Genomic DNA, 17,764 nt, shown 5'->3' on the forward strand with positions numbered 1-17,764 from the left:
TCGGGTGTATCGGATGAGGGCGTCTTGAATGATGTTTCGAGAACACATTCTTGGATGAGAGCCCTAGGCTATATGCCGAGGCCAGTAGGCTGGATGTTGCGTGGTTTTGGCTATGACCATTCCAGCTTCATTGTATGTTTTCTCTCTATACATCCCTACTTCTCTAAATCCCTTGCTATATCCTTTTGTTGTTATGATTCATTGTTGTACATTTAGATCTGAGTAAGCCATTGGGTGGAGTGATCCTCCAGAACCTCTGGGTTACTGAGATATATTCGTATATCTCACCCCGCATTATGGGGCATTATTTCAGGTGGTTGTAGTGGGACTGGAGCTACGGGCAAGAAGCCCGCGGGTTGAGCTTATGGAGTTGGAGTATTTTATATTTTGGGCCACTCTGCATAGGCTAGACTTAGAGCATAAACATTGTATATTGCATTAGGGATTTGTATCATGCCTTATTTGTTCATGCTTCATTTTGGCTAAGTCTAGATTGGCATATTTATTGTTGTATTTTGAGGTACCGTATTGTAGTTATATTTGACATTGGAGGATTGTAATGTAATGAATCATGGACCTTGTGTAAAGTATAAGCATGTATGTGATGAAAGGGAAGTATGTCTATTTTAGTGTATGAATTATATGTCAATGTCAATTGTTAAGAATGCATGAAATGGAATAATGTGATTGTAATAAGTTTAAGTTTTGATAAAGTTAAGTAATTGATTGTAAATTAATGAGAATAATGTAAATTGTTATGGGTTGTAAGAGCACCAAAGCATTGTTGGTCTTTGTGTGCCATCCTTGTCTATTAGGTACTATTTGAGATTTTAAAACACTTTTGATAAAGTGAGATAAGTTAAATAAACAAAGGAGATGTCGTCAAAATTTATAATAAATGACAGTTTTTAGGCTAATTTTGGGAGAGAATATCTCACTCCATAGAGGTCCAATAGGGACATTCCATATATCATTTTGAAGCTTGAGATGTCAGCTAAACCTGTAGGTTTGATTGAGTGACGACTGCCCATTCAGGCCTTGCACAAGGGCTGTTCGGGTTACTGTTTTCCACAAATTGTTTCTCCCTCAATTCTTATTGAAATTAGGCTCGTGATATATAAAATTAAAGCTTAAGGTATCTAGTATTTTGTATAAAAATGTGAGAGTAATTGGTTGAGTGGTTTGTTCAGAATCTCAGAAATGGTGGGGATGTTTGTGCCCTGTTTTGGGTTGCCTGGCAGTTTTACTTGTCCAACTTCAAATGGTGATAACCGGAGCTAGAGCAGTGGCAGACCTAGAAAATTTTATTTATGTCTGCACATTTAGAGTTGGGATTCAGAGCCCCCAAATTTTTTTTTAAAATATTTTAAATGTATTAAAAACAAAAGAATATAAATAAGTGGTCCCTTTAAAATTTTTGGATACTCAACAAATATTATGGGACACAATTTAATTCTTTAGAGAAAAAAAATTCGACTCGAGATCCCTTTTAAATTCAAAATAGACCAATTTTAATCATTTTGAGGGACTAACGAGGATTTTCTTTGAATTTTAGAGGTATCATGATTTCAACCAAATTGGTCTATTTTGAAATTCAGAAAATCACAAGTCGAGTTTTTTTTTCTAAGTGATTAAATTAGACCCCATAATTCTTGTTGAAGACCTAAAAGATAATTTATTTATTTATTTTCAAAAATTTGTGCCTGCACTTGCACACACTGGCACAAGTGCAGGTCCGCCTCTGAGCTAGAGTAATCTTTATGCGGCGTGTGATACCTTGTTGGAAAGATAATGGAGTCTAGAATAATATACTAAAAGATGAGAGGTTAGTAGCATGGGAATTTCGCACGATGTCCAGAAGACTGAAACACACCTTAAATGTGAGATTTATGCTAAATGGGTTTATGAGAATCTCTTAGTGGCTTAAAATAAGTAATGTATAATAGTAAGGCATTTATTTTATCTATTCCGCATTTAGAATTCAATTATGATCACAGCTTATGTCATTACATTTTCTTATTGCTTTTAAACGCTTACGTAATGAAAAGAAAAAAAATTTACTCGCATTTTTAAATGAACAGTTTTACTTTCACACGTTTAAGGTAATTTGGTACATTATTATATTTTCATTTACAAGAACTAATCATGATGTCTTTATATATTCTGGAGACAATTTTTCCAGCTCTTTAATGTCTTCTGTACCTCGCTGAAAACTCATTTTATTCCTTTATAAGCCATATTATGATTACACCATTCATCTTTTCAGTGGGGTATATGAAGATTTCTAGGTTCTCGATTAATTAATTTTTAATGCTGTGTGATATTGCAGTTTATCACAATAATTGCATTTACCATAATAAATTTGATGCAAAAGGAATATTGTAGTGTTTTTTTTTTATAACCTTAATTATCTTTTGGGGCTACACTATAATTCGGAAAGATAATCACGAATCGATCTGTGTGACAATTATTTAACTTGGCTTAAAAAAAAGTGATTCACACACTTATTAAATGAAACATGGCCTAATAATAGATAATGCTAAAAGAATGTTCCAAAAAGTATGTGGATAAAATCAGCATAGTGCTGCAGAGTTTGCAGAACCCCACCCTTGAATTCGAGTTCCTATACTATTACATTACATCAATGGACAGAAAAAACAAGAACCCGAGTTAATTTTTCTCATACATTTGTTTTAGATGTATAGTTCACACACAACCTCAATTTCTGGGGCAAAATCCTGCTTGATTTGGTACTCTTCCAAACACAGTGAAAAAACTAAGGAAAGATATACACTCATATGAGCATGTGCCTCGGACATGCCACCACCATTAGTATACAACAAATGCACAAAGATTACACAATATGATATGACATAGTGGATGTAAACTAAATTTTTTCAAGGAAACAGAATCAACAAATAAGCATAAATAAAAGGCAAATCCTGGTTTTCTATACTCGAATATGTGACCTTCCAATCATAAGAAATAATTTTACCACTGATCCAGACCTTGTTCTAGGCAAAGAAGCATAGATATTAAACAAAATACTGGATAAGGACAAGGACAAAGATTATCACCACAATGTCTAGATTATATCTCTAGATACTCTAAATTATATCAAGATATAATCTTAATATTATACGATATCATCTAATTGTGGTTATCCTTATCCCTAATAAAAAAACAGCTAATTAGCCAAAAGGAAGAGATAAGTAGAGACAGGAAGAAAGACAGTGAAATGAGGCTATATATATATATATATATATATATATATATATATATATATATATATATATGGTACTTTGTTTTGGGCTAAATGTTTACCACTAAGGCATCAATCTTAGAGGAAGCACTCCTACCACTGCTGGAAAGGCTCCACTTATCAGAAACTGTGCCTGCTGAAGTAGCAGCAGATGAAATGCTACCTGCAGAAACCCCACATTTGGCTACAATCCGTACACTCTCTATCAACTCCTTGGTGAGAGCCTCTTGTGACAAAATGTCCATCAAATGTTCTGGAGTTATCGCCAGTTTCACTTTCCAGAACCTACTACTATTTTTAGTAATAGTTCTACTAATCCTACAAGAAAAAGGTTCTATGGGGTTCCTCTTCAACAACCCCACTCCTTGGTGGTGTTGGTAGTTCAATGACATTCTATATGGGGCAGGGTAAGTGGTTGTAGGAACACTTTGAGAACGAACATGGCCTTGTTTGATGATGTGGTTGCCACCACCACTGTCGTCACCACCGCCGTCACCACCAGAGGCTGAAGGGTGTTCACCTTGGTTGTTGAGTGGAAGTAAATAGTAAGACTGTCCTGAAACCAACTCATCAAATTGGCACAATGGCTTCATAGAGAGATCATGGCTTGGGAATATGCCATGCCCCGGAAACTCATTGGTGATGAAACTCACAGTAACAGGAGCACAGAATTCCATGATGCCACCATTAGATGTTATCACTTTGATTATTGTTTCAGGATCTGATATGCCCCCCAACAAGCAGTTTCCCATGTTGGACTTGGAATTTGTATGAACTGTGATGTAATAGTCATGTTCCTATTCTTTGTCCTTATATATGGTGACTAGCTTGCTTAGAAGGTATTCAAGAGCGGGAAAACTTATGGGGATGAAAAGAAAAAGAAGTTCTATAAGGTGGATTCTTCTTGCAGAGAAACCCTTATCAAGTTTATTAGAGTAATATATACACCCTATTGCTATTATAAAGTTAATGTAGATGTTTAATATTCTTGTCACAAGCTATGTTTTGAAAGTACATAAAAGTTCTTCTTTCTCTTTAGTTTTGGCAAATTATATTTGGCAAAAGCAGGGTTGGAAGGAAAAAGAATGTACTTTAAGTTGTGCATGGTTTATTCTGCTTGTTCAACATTAGTTACCTTATATATTCCCTAGTCAAAAGTTGAATAAATGAAGCATCATATATTGTTTTCACTAAGATTTTTTAGTGAACAAGAAAGAAGAAAAATGTCGTTCAAAATCCAATTTGGTCCCAGTATGATAGGACCAGCAGAAGAGAAGAAAGCAAAAGGACTAGTAGATATACCTGCCACTTCTTTGTCCTTTATCTTTTTCTTTTGACACTTTATCCTTTGATAAAGGCATCAATGTATCAATAAACTATAAATTCATTCAGTAGTATAGATTATGGAAAATACAATTACAATCACATAAAATGTCACTAAGAATCGTTTGTTTAGCTTCGATTTTGTTTCACTAATTTTGGTCAATTATTGTTGAATTTCAAGCTCATGTGACATCATCTATAGTTTAATTTAATAGTATGGAGTCTCTGGAGCAAATCTTTTGCTTTGCATGTCCTCTCTTTTTTAAGTTCTACTTGGTGAGAGTGAGCATTTCATAGAGCAATGCCCTATTAAATTTGAAGGATTTCATTGGTTAGTGACGAAGTGGATTGTGCATGCCACATGGAATCATTTAGTTAAATAATAATAATAAGAATAAACTTTTCCATGTATCTGGCATTTTCCCTGTAAGCGTCATAAAAGCATGAGAATTGGTGGCACAAGTCATACTTATTACCTAACATCAAATCCTCACACTGAAGCAGTTTCAATGTCAAACTCTAATGAAACTAAAATTTGTAATAAAAAACCCACTATGATTTTCATCATTGGATTCAAGTCAAAATGACAGTAGCAGTGTAAGCAAATCTGATAATAAGTGACTAATGGAGACAAATAATGTTGAAGTCTTTTTATTTTATAACTTGAAATGGTAATGTTAAAAGACATTACATGCCACAGAGCATTAAGCTTAACCTTTCCTAAGTGCACTTGCTTTTACAGTTGTTGACAACACCATCAATATCTTCCTCATCTGCAATTTAAAATTCTCTTTAGAACTTGAAAAGAAGAGTAAGTTGTGCATGTTGTGTGTGTGTATATGAAAACAACATAATAATTTAAGATGAACATTCATACTTGGATTGTGGTGGAGGGTGTTTACAACACAGTTTTGAGTGCAGGGGTAGTTGGCATGATCCAATGACAAAATGGTGCACTTGGCCATGCACACACCATAGCATATCAACCTACCGAAGATTCTCTTTTCTGCACATTGTGTTGAACATTTTTCATCACAATTGGGTGAAAGTGGTGGAGGAACCTGAGAAAGAGGTGGTGTTTGAGCAATAATAGGAGGTGTAGGAGAGTCAGATACACGTGGTAGAACATCTTGTGCCTGCACAGAAATTAGTAGAAGCATGGCTGAAGCTAAGCACTTTATCATCACTGACATGGTTGATTTCATTCTTGCTTTCTCTCTAGCTCTATCTCTTGTGGAAGATTTTGAGATGTGCAAGTTAAGATTGTGAGAGATAATTTATAGGCATGGATTGAATGTGTTTTGAATAATTATTTATTGAAGTCTCATTAACTAATAATGATTATTAATCACCATTTATAATGAACTTCTTCTATCTAGCTAACTTTAAAGACCATTTGATTTCAAGTTTACTTCAGAAGAGGGAGATCTAAAATTTTTCTGCATGTTTTGATGAGGTGTCCACAAGATCAAATATAAAATAAAATTGTATTAGTGTTAAGATGATGCAAATTAGGTACAATTAAGTGTCTTTGAGGAAGACTATGAATCTTGGGACAATCCCTTTATTAAAAGGTATTGCAAATTTCATTTCACTGCCTCTATTTTATTGCAGTGAGCTACTGAATCCCTTGTTTGGTTTTGAATTATTACAAATTTAGAGCAAATGCAGCATCATCCAAATTTGGGGTATGCATGAAGCACATAGTTAAAGGAGATGGTATACATTAATAAAATAATGGGCATAGTGGAGTCATGAACTCTGTTCTAAATCTATCACTCTGAATGCATGGAGCTTGCCTCTGATTATGGGCTAAGTCACACAAAAAAAAAGTATCCCAAAGCAAAAAAAATTTGGGCCAAGAAAATCCATGCAATGTCCAAGCCTAATGCAGTTTGGGCTTCAGATAGTGATTCATTTTCATATCCTGACAATATTTGTATTAAAATATTTCACACGCACAATAATAATAATGATAATAATAATAACCAGGATATTTCTAGGTGTTTGTTTGGGAGGTCATTTTTTCAGCTTTTCTTCTTCTTCTTATAAGTAAAAGCTAGGCCAAATAGGTTTTTACAAAAGCTCTTATAATAAAAAAAGTTTTTTTTATAATGAAAAAAAAAATCAAAAGTCAAAAGCTCCTATGAGGAGCTTTTTTTAAGTTGTTTCAACTTTTTTTGAAATAAACAGCTTTTAAGCTAAAATTTTTATATAATCATCAAATAACTTTTTAAAGCTCTTTTTTTAATTTTAAGTTAAAAGTAGCTTTTAGCTTAAAAAAAAGAAATGTGTCAATAGTGTTTAGGGTGATTGAATATTTGAATATAAATTTTAGATTTTAGGCTCGGGTGTTTGTTGGGCACTCTCTGACCTTTCTATATGTATGGAGTCACGTTATTGTTTCGTCATGTCTCTTTTTTTAGGCTCTTTGCACTCTTTTGTGAGTTTTGAGCATTGTTGATTTATTAATTTCAACGACGAGGTGATCTTCTCTGTCCCAGACCTATCTCGAGACTCCTTCACACGCTCCCTCACGTGCGGGAAACAGAAGCGCTCATTCCAGTTCTGCAGCGGCGCGTGAGACACCATCTTCACGCACGACCAGTGTAGACAAGCTCGTCTCCTTCTTCTGAATCTGGATCTATTATTATCCTGTGGTTTTGACTTCGTCGCGACCTTCCCACAATGTTTTTTCCCTCTCTTTGTTAGTGTTTTGATCTCTTTGTTACTGTTCTGGTGACGTTAGACCTTTACTGTTCTGATTAGACACTTTTTCAGTGAACTTCATGTCTGACGTTGAAGATACTCCGACCAGTCAACCATCTATTACACCCATTATGGCTTCTCTTAGTCCAAATGATCTGCTTGCTCTCCATCAGGATTAAAGTCTTAATGGAAAAATTTATTTGCAATGGTCTCAGCTTTTTCGTTTGATTCTCAAAGGGCTTCGTAAGATTGCTCATCTTGAAGGACCTGTTCCTACCAAAGCAGATCCAAAATTTGTGATTGGGATAATGAAGACTCTTTTATTATAACCTGGCTGTGGAACTCTATAACTCCTGAGGTTAGTCAACATTGCATGTTCTTACCTACTGCTTTTGAGATATGGAATGTTCTTCATTAGACATATTCAATGAAACAACATGCCGCCACCTGCTATGATCTGAAAAATAGGATTTTTTCTACCAAGCAGGGCTCTTTCTCTGTAACAGAGTATTATAGCATTCTGAATGGATTGTGGACTGAGCTTGATAAGTACCATAGTTTGAAGATGGAGTGTAGCAAGGATACAACCATTCCGGCCTCCTCTGTTGAATGAAATCGGATCTTTGACTTTCTTTATGGCCTCAACTCAGAATATGACCCTATTCGGATTCAAATTCTTGGTAAGGAAAAATTACCTTCTCTTTATGAAGTTTTTCATACTATCAAGGGTTAAGAAAGTCGTAGGGATATTATGATGGATACCAAGTTTTCTGAAGGATCTATCATAATCTCATATAAAGTCACTACTCCAGCTCCTTCTGATTCTAAGCCCACTGACGGGTCTGCTATTGTAACGCCCCATCTGCAGCCGGTTAATTAACATTCATATGATAGTAAGCGCAGCATGCTCAAATTAATTAATGCAAAAGCTAACTAAATAATTTTTCTCTTTTTCCTTATGTATTGCAAACTTTTTCACTTCCATGGCTAAAATAAAACGGACAGCATTTCCTCTGTATTTTCGACCTCAGGGGATAATTCCCACTATGATAATTTCAACCTGATTGACAGTTTAATATAACTCGGGCATACCACAACATAGATAAAACATATTACCCAGCCATCCATGGCCTAGGCTATCTCATAATCATATTGTCTCAAAATAATGTCCATGATGTTACTTATATAATTACATCAAATAAACAAAAGAGATGCAATTAAATAAGTAACATAGACCAGAGCATGCATCACTAACAACACATATACAGACTATCAACCTGGCATAGACATCTCCTATTCTCTCAAAAAAAATACATGGCATATACAACTCAAAATAAAGTACGTCAGGTACAAATCTAATATCCACAAGACTCTGACAATCATGTCAAGTAGTATCTCTCATCTGGCCTCTTGCCACGCGATGCCTCAGCACCATCGACTCCTGTACCTGAAATGGTAATCCCCATAACGCGGGGTGAGATAATGTAATTACCTCAGCAAGCTAGGGACCCTTGGAGGGCTCCTCCACCCCTAAGCTCACTTCTGGTATAATCACAATATAAAAATCTATGCATGCATCAGAATATGTATGACAGTGCAGTGTGCAATAATGTAATCCTACTGGCCAGGGAATATAATAAGTATGCATTACGCAAGGAAACATCGTCTTGAAACATACCGTATGAGGAAACACCGTCTCATACTATGCATAAGAAAACATCGTCTTATGCCTCACACAAGGAAACACTGTCTTGTGTGGCACACAAGCATACATACATATACATGCAACATATAATATCATTTTCACATACCATATCAAACTACCATCCTCCCTCAGAGTCTGGTGGAACAAACGGGGGATTAACCCCAATGACCGAAAGCTTACCTGGCAAGCAGTGTCCTCCAATAATTCTTGTGTCCACAGAGTCACGATCTTTCACAAAGTCACAACCTAGTTCCAAGGTGTGAATACAATTAGTATATCACTAATCCATCACCATCATTAATTCATACATACGGTACTGTTCATCTATACAGTACTATTCATGTATACGACACTATTAACAAATATGGTATCTCTAATTTTTCCAAATACATTTTCACTGTTAAAATCCTCATCTAAACACTTTTCTCAACATGAGCTAAGCCTCAATCAAGCTCTAACATGCTCAATCAAGCCAAACTTTAAAAATGAAAACCTAAATCAATCCTTCTCAAAACTCAAAGGAAACTAGGATTTCTTAACATAGACTTACCTAGAATCACCCAATGAGTGGATTCCCAACCTCAAACGAGATCAAAACGCCTTCTTGGACCTTCAATCAACAAAGGGGCACCACTTTCCCTTCCATTTTTCTCTCAATACAAGGCTTTTTGATAGATTATGGATTAGGGGTTGTGTTTGTCTCTCAATTCTAAGCAACTTTGCTTTTTACCTCACTTGATTTCATCAAGAAATGGAGAAGTTGGAATTTAAGCTCTCCAGCACTGGCTACGGACGACGCACAGAGAAGAAGAAGGGTGAGGCACGTGCGTGAGAAGAAATAAGGAAATGAGGTTTCTGTTTGCAAACTTAAAGTATTTAAGTTAGTTTAATTGGGTAAAATCTTATCTATCTACACACCTCCATTCACCACCAAACTTTGCACACTAGTCCATAATATTTTTATGGTAATATTTATAATTTTACTTTTTACTTTCGGGTAACTTTATTTACCCATATTTTTATTCCTTAACTGTCATTTTAACTCATTTTTCACCAAAGGTGACTTTATTTCTTTCTCTTTTACTTTCCTTATAATTATTCTTTAATATCATGATTAAAATCATTAATTCATAATTAAATCCAACACTACATGTGAGGGTTATTATAGCTATGATCTCAGCTAAGCCATCTTAGGGGTCATTTTTCTTTAAGCCTAGCAAAGAGGGGCTTTGGTGCAATTATTGTAAAAGACTAAGTCACACAAAAGAGGTTTGCTACTGTCTTCATGGGAAACAATAGGTTCTGGAGAAGCTTGGTAAGTCAACCTCACGTGGAAAATCTTTTTTAGCCCCCTTAGACATTCCTCATGTGAATGAGACCTCAAAGATGCCTGGTGAGTTTACTACTATTCATCGTGAAGAATCGAAATGACTTGGGTTCACATTTGAATCTCTAAATAATCCCTCTGGTACTGGTACTTTGGCTATGGCTGGTAAGAACTCATGCACTCATTCTTTTTATTGCTTCTTGCACTGATTTCAAAACTTTATGGATTGTGGATTCTGGTGCTACGGATCATGTAACTTGATGCACTGACCCTTTATTTCTTATAATCTCACTGTTGGTATCGGTACTATAGCTGTAGCTGATGGATTATACAAATCAGTTCCAAGTTCTGGTAACATCGAAATTCAACCCTCATTGTGTCTCAAGAATGCTCTCCATGTTCCCTAACTTTCTACCAATCTCCTTTCTACTCATAAGCTTACTATAGATTTGAATTGCACTGTAACCCTTTTCCCTACTCATTGTATTTTTCAGGATCTCCCCACGGGGAAGATGATTGGAGTTGCTAAGGAACAGGGTGGGTTATATCATTTGGTTCCAGAATTTGTTGCATAAGGTACCAAGGATCAAAATTTGATGACTCATCAGTCTACTTCAGATTCTCTTATTTGGTGTCATCACAAGCGCTTGGGTCATCCTCTTTTTAGTTTACTTAAGTCTATGTTTCTTTCGTTGTTTATATCGCAGTCTGTCCGTTCTTTTAATTGCGATGTCATCGTGTATCCTTTCCTTATAATGAAATAAAAAGTGTTGAACCTTTTACTAATATTCATTCTGATGTTTGGGTACCTTCCGAGATTCCTAATGCTTCTAGTGCTAAGTGGTTTGTCTCTCTTATTGATGATTATACTCGGATAACATGGATATTCTTGATGAAAGATAAGCCAGAAGTAACACAATTGTTTATCCAATTTTATTATATGATTGAAATCTAGTTTGGTAAAATTATCAAACGCTTGAGATCAGATAATGGTACAAAATATGTTAATCAACGTCTTTCCCATTTTATTAAAGACAAATGAATGGTTCATGAACTCACATGTGTAGATACCCCTCAAGAGATAGGGTTGCTGAAAGAAAAAATTGACATTTGCTTGAAGTCACCAGAGCATTGTTATTTTATACATCTGTACCCAATTCTTACTGGGGAGAAATTGTATTGACTGCAACCTATTTGATCAACCGCTTACCTTTCAAAATCCTTGGCCATGTAAATATTGTTGATCTTATGACCTCATTTTTTCCTTTTGTTCCAATTATGTAGAGTCTCTAATCTCGTGTCTTTTGATGTGTTGTCTTTATCCATGTCCATAAACAGCATCAGAGTAAATCAGAGCCTAGAGTCCTTAAGTGTGTCTTCTTTGGTTGTGCTCCCAATAAGAAAAGATACAAATGTTACCACCCTCCGAGTCGTAAATTCTTTGTCTCTATGGATGTTAGCTTCCATGAATTTGAGTAATACTTTCTACCTCATCAGCTTCAGGGGGAGAACAATGTAGAAGCTTCATCCATTTTCTTCGAGTCTGAGTTTACCTTTCTGTTACCTACATCATCTCCTACCCTAGTAGTTATACTACATGACAATGAGAAGGAAGACTTACTTGCTGAGCCTAAAAATTAATTTGATTCCTCATGTTTCATGCCTTCAATCGATCGACAGAAATTTCTCGAAGCTGGGACACCTTAATTATTGTACCAAAGGAAGAAATAATCCACACTGCACCACCAGCAACTGCAATTTCTTGAATCGCTAGTAAGTATTGAATACACTACTTCTTTTATTCTTGAGCCTTATATTAATTCTATTGATTTTCCCATTGCTGTAAGTATTGAATACACTACCAGCAACTGCAATTTCTTGAATCGCTGGTAAGTATTGAATACACTACTTCTTTTATTCTTGAGCCTTATATTAATTCTATTGACTTTCCCATTGCTGTAAGAAAAGGGAAAAGGTCTTCTACCCAACACCTTATTTCTCATTTTGTCTCCTCTAAGAATCTGTCTATGCAGCATAGAAGCTTTATTACAACACGTGACTTAATTTCAATCCCGAAATCAGTATATGAAACATTAAAGGATGATAATTAGGTTCAAGCCATACATGACAAGATGAATGCATTAGAGAAGAATAATACATGGGAAGTCGTTGACAAGACAAATGAAAAAAAGGCAGTAGGATGCAAATGGGTGTATACTATGAAGTGTAATTCTGATGAGACTCTTGAAATGTATAAAGCTCGATTGATTTCCAAGGGGTATACACAGACCTATGACATTGATTACGAAGAAATATTTATTCCAGTGTCGAAAATGAACACTGTAAGAGTTCTATTGTCCCTAGTTGCTCATTTTATTGTGACTTGAGACAATTCGATGTGAGATATGTCTTCTTAAATGACGAATTAGAAGAGGAGGTTTACATGGAGATCCCACCAGGATTTAACTCTATAAATGGAGATAACAAAGTTTGCAGGTTAAAGAATGCTTTGTATGGCTTGACGCAATCCGCACGTGCTTAGTTTGAAAGATTTACAAAAGTTATGCTTTCATTAGGATACAAGCAAAGTCAAGGGGAGCATACACTTTTTTTTAAACATTCCCAAGAAGGTAAGATTTATAATAACCCTCACTAGTAATTGTGGATTTAATATTGAAAAATAATTAGAAGTAAAAGAAATAAAGTCACATTTGGTGAAAAAGAAGTTAAAATGACAGTTAAGGGGTAAAAATGCGGGTAAACAAAGTTACCCGAAAAGTAAAAGTAAAGTTAGAAATATAACTAGAAAAATATTCTAGTTCATTGGGTAAAGTTTGGTATTGAATGAAGGTATGTAGATAGATAAGCGGTTACCCAGTTAAAGTAACTTAACATATTTAACTTAAGAAACCGTGACACCCCTCCTCATTTCTTCTTCCTCGTACGCGTTGCCTCTGTCTCCAATTTCCATTGAAATAGCTTAGGTTTTCATTTTTTTCTTTTCTTTGATTTCTCATCACACAATCATCGAAATGAAAAAGTCCATTACATGAAATCAATAGGAAATCATCCAATGAATCCGTTCCACCCCTTATTTCGAGCTAAAATTGTTTGTGGAGAGAGTTCTTCCTCATCCCCAATTCGTGGTACTATTCACCCAAATGAAAAAGTGTGGATTTTGAGTGAGCAAAGCTTGGGTTTTGTTCTTTGGACCTTGGATAAGCTATTGGAGGTAAGAAATCTCTATTTCCATGGTTTGATTTTTATGATTTAAGTCTTGAAAGATTGAAGCATGTTTTGGTGAAAAATAATTGAGTTTGAAATTTGAAATTGATTATGAGTTTGTGTTGTTTAGGAAGTTATAATGCGAATTAAACATTAACAAGTGTTGGAAAATTGAAAAATCCCATTTCACCTCCTTCCCACTAGGTTCAGCCATGGTGTAAAAATTAGGGTTTAATGTTCAAAAAATAATTGGACAATTTGTGAAGGTTTATATGTATATATAAGTTGTGAATTGAGTGAATTAATTGAATGACGCTTAGTGGTGTCTTTTGTTTTGAGGCATAAATGGATGAATTAATGTGTAAAATGGGTTTTATTATCTAATGATGGTTATGGTTGTATGATAAGCTTGAATTTGATGGACTAAAACATTGGAATCATGAAATTGACATGATTTTCTTTATGTGCCTCCTAGCCGTTTACAAATGAAGTATGTTTTTATAGTGCTTGTTTGTGCTAATGAGTACTTATACGGCCTAAGGACTATATAATTAGATGTTTAAACCTTTGGTTGTGTTAGATAAAAAGAAAAATGAGTAAGTTCCTTCTTTAGGCCTTATATGTGATTATAGCCATTTTCAAAGGATGTATGTGCTACTGTTTTGCAAAGCGAGCATATTTTTATGCGTGGAATAATATTCTAAGGTGTATGAACCTTCGCGTTGGTAAAATAAAAAAGAAAATAAGGTAGCTCCTTAGTATGACCTTAAAATGAGTTTTGGCCATTTTCAAAAGAGGTATACGTTTGGAGTTACTGTTTTGCCAAGTGAGAACACTTTTATGCGTAAAATAATTTATTTAGGTGGCTAAACTTGGGTTTAGGCACTAGACAAAGAGAAATCTTATAGCTCCTTTGTAAAGGGCACTTTGCCTTAAATTGGGGAAAATAGGTTTTTAGGTGCTAAGAGGAGTAATGAGTGTTCTAAAGGCCTTTTGAGACTATCCTAAGACTAAGTAAATATGTGAAATTTTGTGGGGATTTGTTGGATAAAGAATCACTCACTCATGGCCTAATATGATTAAGTAAAAAGAAAACTGGTTATGACTTGTGTATTGGCATAGGATTGACAAAAATGTAAAGAAATGAAAGTAAGCAATAGGATGTATGCCTTGTGTAAATTTCATGGCATTGTAGCATTTTATTGATTTTTTTTAATTCTTTCTCTAGGTGTGCCTAGGGACTGAGCGTATTTGGATTCCTTTGGAGCTAAATAGGTAACTTGTGTTACGAGTGAGCAAATTGGTAAGGCTTCAAAAGGTAAGCTCTATGTTTATGGGGTTCGCTCCTACTTTGTGTTCCGCCATAGTGTACTGACTGTGGTCAGATTGTATGATATGTATGAGATATATGATATAGATGCATTCATATATAAATATATGATGATGTGATGTGATATATTTTGATGTGTTTAATTTGATATGTTTTGATGTTTTACTTTGATATGTTTTGATGTGTTTACTTTGATATTTTTTGATGTGATTTCTGTAATGATATTTGGCCATTGATTCTATATGCACTGATGTCTGCTTGAGGTCCTCCCTTGGGACTGTCTGTGTATATATCTGTTATATGTTGAGTTTCGCTTCGGGTCCTCCCTTGGGAACATATGCACTGATTTCCGCTTGGGGTCCTCCCTTGGGATTGACTGTGTACACCTCTGTTATGTGATGATCTCTGGCCATGGATCCTATGTGCACTGATGTCTGCTTGGGGTCATCCCTCGGGACTGATGGTGTACACCTCTGATATGTTCTGGTTCCGCTTGGGGTCCTCCCTTGGAAACACGTAGGTTGATTTCCGCTTGGGGTCATCCCTTGGGAATGACCGCGTACGTCTCTGATAAGATATGTTTTGTTCTGATGTGATTATTGTGATGATTTTGTATATGATATTTGTTATGTGCGTTGATTTTCGCTTGGGGTCCTCCCTTGAAAAATACTGCGTGCATCTTTGATAAGATATGTGTATATGTTTTTTCAACTATGATATTTGCTTATATGATGTTTTGTATATTATGTATCTGACTGTCATGCAGGAAGTGAGCCCAGGGTATGGAGAGTTTTTCATAAACCTGAAACTTACTAGAGATTTTAGGAACACAATTAATTGAAGAGCCCTCACGGGACAAGGACACTACCCGTGGCTAGAGGTACTAGTATGAGGATATGGAGTTCTGGGTGGCCGGACGCTACTATTTATTATAGATGTCATTTTTGGAGAATATGTACTGTTGTATAGTGTTCTATTCATTTTGGGATCATGATGTTTGATCCATTATACAATATATGGTCCGTATATGTTTTGTATATGTATTCATATTTGATGCATGTACATTTGTGTATTCAGATATGTGCATGTGCTGAAATATGTATGCTGTTAGACATAGTGGCACGAAGCCAGTTATGCATGCACCCATGGATGGGTATATAGTCCTATATAGATATCTGGTATTTCTGAAATCATATATGGTATAAATTGTTTATCAGGAACCTTTGAGAGTGGGATTGACGAATCCTCAGTTGTCCAATTTACAGAGGTTACTCTGCTCGATTTTCGTCTTCGTCAAATACAAATTAAATTAGGAGAAGTATGCAATGTGAGATATCATGTGAATTAAGATTAATGAAAAAGGAAAAAAAGTTAGCTCGTATTTTCGTAAGTTAAGTCTTCCGCTGTTTCTGTTTGTATCATATGTATGTTAATTGAACCGGCTCGAGACAGGAATGTTACAAGATCACTATCCTTCTAGTTTATGTTGATGCCATTATTATAACAGGGGATGATATAAGTGAGAAATGTGCTCTACAAAAAAGATTGACTTCTGAATTTGAAGTTAAAGATCTTGAAATATTAAGATATTTTCTTGGGATAGAAGCTACTCATTCAAAGCAAGGGATATTTATTTGTCAACGAAAGTATATTCTTGACCTCCTTAAAGAAGCAGAAAAACTTAGGTGTAAACCTTCCAGTACTTCGATTGAGCAGAATCATAGACTTGAAAGTGAAAATGAGAGCCCTCTAGTTGACAAAGGACAATATCAATGAATAGTAGGAAGATTGATATATCTAGCTCATACTAGACCTGATTTAGCTTATGCAGTTAGTGTTGTTAGTCAATTCATGCATGATCCGAGGGAGAAACACCTGCGAGTTATGGACAGGATTCTCCAATATCTGAAAGGTACACTAGGCAGATGACTATTGTTCCAGAGAGGAGGAAACCTATACTTTGAAGTTTATACAGACACTGATTATGCTGGATCCATGCTTGACCGACAGTCTACATCGGACTATTGTATGTTCCTTTGTGAAAATCTAATAACATGGAGAAGTAAAAAGAAAAATGTGTCTGCTAGATCAAGTGCAAAAATAGAATTTCGAGCCATGGCTCAAGGTATCTATGAGTTATTGTGGCTAAAAATCATTCTTGATGATCTCAAGATGAGATATGAAGGATCTATGAAGTTACTTTGTGATAACAAGTCAGCCATCTGTATAGCCCACACTCCAATTCAACATGATCAAACCAAACATATTGAGATTGATCGCCACTTCATTAAAGAAAAACTAGACAGTGGACTCGTCACTACTTCATGTATTCCTTCTAGTTGTCAATTGGCTGATGTCTTAACTAATGGTCTTCCTAATGAGGGACAACGACCCTTTTGGCAAAAATTTACCCGATTGCCACACTAGGAAAATTTTTTTACCAAAATGCCACGCCACCTAACTCGCTACAACACCTGGTGAGTTAGGTGTAGCCAATGTCAATGTTGAGATATATAAAACCATTAATGTAGCCTCACCCAACAGCTTAAGCTTTTGGGTTGAATTAGTTCTTTACATGGTATCAGAGCCTCGTGTCCCGGGTTCGATCCTCACCGCCCTCCACTTTCTTTCAAGTGGAATTTCTTTGTTCGCACAGGTAGGTGGGCCTGTGCATTGTCCACCCTTCAAGCCTAGTGAGCTCTCGTGTGAGGGGGCGTGTTGAGATATATAAAACCATTAATGTAGCCTCACCCAACAGCTTAAGCTTTTGGGTTGAATTGGTTCTTTACAGTCAACAAGTTTAAGGCCATGTAATCTCGTTGGACTGTGCAGCGAGATTACATGGCAAACACCATGTGGCCTAAGTTGTTGAATTGTGTAGCA

The 17,764-nt window shown here is 35.6% G+C and overlaps 1 protein-coding gene across 1 annotated transcript; it reads right to left on the reverse strand.

The window, feature by feature from the left end:
- Positions 1-3,312: 3,312 nt before the first annotated feature.
- Positions 3,313-4,014, reverse strand: LOC133300277 (uncharacterized). Its single transcript, XM_061499796.1, has one exon. The coding sequence runs from the start codon at positions 4,012-4,014 to the stop codon at positions 3,313-3,315; it is 702 nt and encodes a 233-aa protein (XP_061355780.1).
- Between the last annotated feature and the right edge of the window lie 13,750 nt (positions 4,015-17,764).

Source organism: Gastrolobium bilobum, unplaced genomic scaffold, assembly GCF_033153095.1.
Source record: "Gastrolobium bilobum isolate Gb01-03AN ecotype WA unplaced genomic scaffold, APGP_CSIRO_Gbil_v1 utg19676, whole genome shotgun sequence".
Taxonomy (NCBI): domain Eukaryota; kingdom Viridiplantae; phylum Streptophyta; class Magnoliopsida; order Fabales; family Fabaceae; genus Gastrolobium; species Gastrolobium bilobum.